This window comes from Telopea speciosissima, chromosome 6, assembly GCF_018873765.1.
Source record: "Telopea speciosissima isolate NSW1024214 ecotype Mountain lineage chromosome 6, Tspe_v1, whole genome shotgun sequence".
Taxonomy (NCBI): domain Eukaryota; kingdom Viridiplantae; phylum Streptophyta; class Magnoliopsida; order Proteales; family Proteaceae; genus Telopea; species Telopea speciosissima.
Genome location: NC_057921.1, coordinates 32,104,881 through 32,108,402, shown reverse-complemented (window position 1 = coordinate 32,108,402; position 3,522 = coordinate 32,104,881). Strand labels below are relative to the sequence as shown.

The window sequence follows — 3,522 nt, the reverse complement described above, 5'->3', positions numbered from 1 at the left end:
CTCTCCTAGGTAACCCTTTTTGTAACTCTAACCCGTGACGTTGTGCTCCACTTTGCTACCAGATGTTAAATATGTGACCGATAGGCCAAAAGCTCTAGAGCTGATGGAATACGTTAAATCAAAACCTTTAACCTCCCATACTAGGTTGGCCCAATCTATAACCCATATAATAGATCGAGTCCAACTGCGGCACATAATATAATTAGATTCGACTTTGTTTTCTTAATTTATAATAAATGGGTCAAGGTTCTCTGCAGGGAAACGTGGCCCTAATGCGAGCATGAGCCAATGAGTGCACGTTAGTATCATGGGGGGTGGGGTTTTCGCCTTTCACGGGGGCGGGGTGGTCATTTTCCCCCTTAGTGTCTGGGCATAGGCGGTACACTCCTCTACAGAGACTTTTGACCATAATAAATTTTTTCACTTTTTCTTTGATACACATTCTGGCAGTTGCATCTACATTATAAAAACATTTCTTAGACTGACTAGGTTTATTGTTCACATTAAAGACTTTCCATTTTTTGCATCCACTTATGACGTTTGCTGTCACATTCTTCAGTTATACATTCACTTGCCCCTTTTTTTTGGTAAGAATACATTTACTTTTTCAATTTCCCATTTAATTAAGGATATGTGGGTACCCCTTTAACCTCAGCTTTAGTAGCAATTCTCAATTATAAATCTTAGGTCCTCAGCCATTGTGGTGACATTCCATTCCTTATCATCGAATAGCTTCAATGGCTTTCATGGAGACTTTGTTATCTCTAATTTCTTTACTCTCAAGTGCTTTGCTACTACATGCAGTTGTTGAAGGTCCCAAGCCCATCACTCTAAGTCTTATTCACCCATTCTCGCCCCATTCACCTTTCTACCCAGGAAACATAACAGATATGGAGAAGATTAATATACTTATTCAGGGCACATACGCTCGTATGCATCATCTATTCTCGACGATGAGAGAACGAAACTGGAATGATAGCAGTGAGGTTGATAACATAGTGGCAACAGTGCAATACACTGGTTTTTACTTTGTAGCCCAGGTGGGAATAGGTTCATTTCCATCTTTTTTTGGCCAAAAAGGGATGCCTTATTTGTTGATGATTGACACTGGAAGTCAAATAACATGGGTTCAATGTGAAGATTGCGATCCTTGCTTTCCCCTACAACAACTTAATTTCCCATACAGAAGATCTCAGAGTTACAAGTCTATTCCTTGTGGTGACCCAACCTGTCCAACTCCAAACCAGGATTGCTTTAAATCATTTTGTGGATTCAGAATAAGATATGGGGAGGACCCTTCGGCCTCAACAGCAGGAGCCATTGTAAGAGAGACCTTAACCTTCCCTTCTGATTTTGGAGGTACAGAATCTTACAACGATTTATTCTTGGGTTGTGGCTTTAAAAGCTACCACTATGAATTTCGACAATCGAATAAAATTGGTGGGATTTTGGGCTTAGGGTTTAGAGGCACTAGAACTCTTTCCTTCCTAAACCAAGTAGGCAAAAAACGCTTTTCTTATTGCCTATCAAACTCTGAACACACCAATTCTCAGTTATATATTGGAGGTGCAATGATGGTAGGACCACAAGTGCTATCAACACCATTGCTTAGAGGATCAATTGAAGGACTATATTATGTGGACTTGCAGGATATTAGTATCCAAAACATTCGTCTTAGACTACAAGGATCGTTCTCTGGGGGTTCTGCCATAGATTCAGGATGTCCGATGACTTTTCTTCTTCCTAATATTTATGCTCGTGTGAGAATTGGCTTTGTTCAGTACTTCGCACAGTTTCATATTCAACCATACGATAGTGGAAGTAGACCAAGAGATTTGCCATGGTTAGATCTTTGTTTCCCTAATCCGTCTGGTTTTGATAGGTATCCAACTATGACATTCCATTTCAGAGGAGCTGACCTTGTTGTGCAACCCACCGGTATATTTTTGGCAGGGAGAAATTATATTTGTGTTGTACTTAAATCAAGCCCCGTTACAATGATTGGAGCTTTTCAGCAAACGCAGCATAAGTTCTCCTATGATTTTGAGTTGGGAGATGGAAGTCGAGGAGAAATTGGTGCTCTTCGCTTTGCTCCTCAGGATTGTGGATCCCCTGCTTAAGGTTTTTGCAGTTGATATTGGGAGTAGGGTGGATGCCTCTTCATCTTAAAGATAAGGAGCTGCAGAATGAAATATTTATGTCTTCTCTGAAGTAGTTTGTACTCAACAATCAAAATAAATAATTCCATTAAATGACCCTTTAGTCTCATACCCAATTTCTCTAGCTAAAAATTTAATAACCAAACATCAAATTTAGCAAATTTTAAGCAGCATTAGAGCTTCTTTTCATTTTAAAACAATAGTTGGTCCTTTGGGAACCATTTTCAAGGTATTGACCAAATATTGATTTGCCATGACCAAACATTGAGTTCAACTAGGGCTCTCACCTTGTAAACCTTATTTCCTAGACAATTTCAACTAGGGCTCTCCTTATACATATAACTTTTGTGAAGTGAGTGAAATACAGATCAGAATATTTCACAAACTCACCTTATAAACATTATTTTCTAGACAATTTCAACTAGGGCTCTCTTTGTATATGTTGGTAAAACTTTCCCTACCTTCATGATTGTTTTGATGATAACAAACATGTTGGTACAAGCCATTGTGTATAAACATGTCAATAGCTTTGTTGATGGAACCAATAAGATCAAGACAAAAACTTGAAAGACATAAAGCTCAAGGATGTTCAAGATAAAGCTTGAAAGATCAAGGCTTTGAAGATTCCTCATAATTCTCACCAAAGAATAATTGAAGAATGGAGATTGAAGATTGAAGAACATCACTTGAAGAATTCAAGATGAAGACCCTCATAAAGATGCTCGTGTGCACACTTACATTTACACACACACTTGCATACTTGTATTTGCATTTGCATCATATAGAAACCTTAGGAGGTTGTACTTTAACCCACATGACCTTAGAAAATGTTGGAAAATGGTTGGAGCAAAACCCCACAGTCTGAATTGTCGAAAATAAGTATAATAGGGGAACGGGACTATGATCCGGTCAACCGGATCTCAGAACCTATTCCATTCGGATGTTGGCAATAACATCATGAGAACGTACCTGTAACTTGGTCCGGTCGACCGGATCAAGTGGGACGATGGTTTGGTCGATCGTATGTCTTTTTGTCTTTCAATGGATAGTTTCCAACGACTATATTTTTTTAACGGCTATGATCCGGTCGACTGGAAGGACAAAAAATAGATCTATTAGAGCTCATTTTGCATATGTTTTTAATGCATTAAATGATCCTATAAATAGAGGACTAGTCAGAGCCTTTCACACATTCAATACACTCCAAAATACTGGTTTTGTAAGAGGTGAAAAGTCATTCTAAAGTCCTATTGATTGAAGTCAAGTTATCTCCATCAAGCTCATTCTAGTATGACTTCAATACTCAAGACCTTACAAGAATTCGTTCTAAAGAGAAGTTCTAAAGAACGTCAAAGCATTGAGC

General features: G+C 38.5%; 1 protein-coding gene across 1 annotated transcript; it reads left to right on the top strand.

The window, feature by feature from the left end:
* The first annotated feature begins 737 nt into the window (after positions 1 to 737).
* LOC122665625 (aspartic proteinase CDR1-like) lies at positions 738 to 2,120 on the top strand. The gene has a single exon (XM_043861777.1). The coding sequence runs from the start codon at positions 738 to 740 to the stop codon at positions 2,118 to 2,120; it is 1,383 nt and encodes a 460-aa protein (XP_043717712.1).
* Positions 2,121 to 3,522: the final 1,402 nt, after the last annotated feature.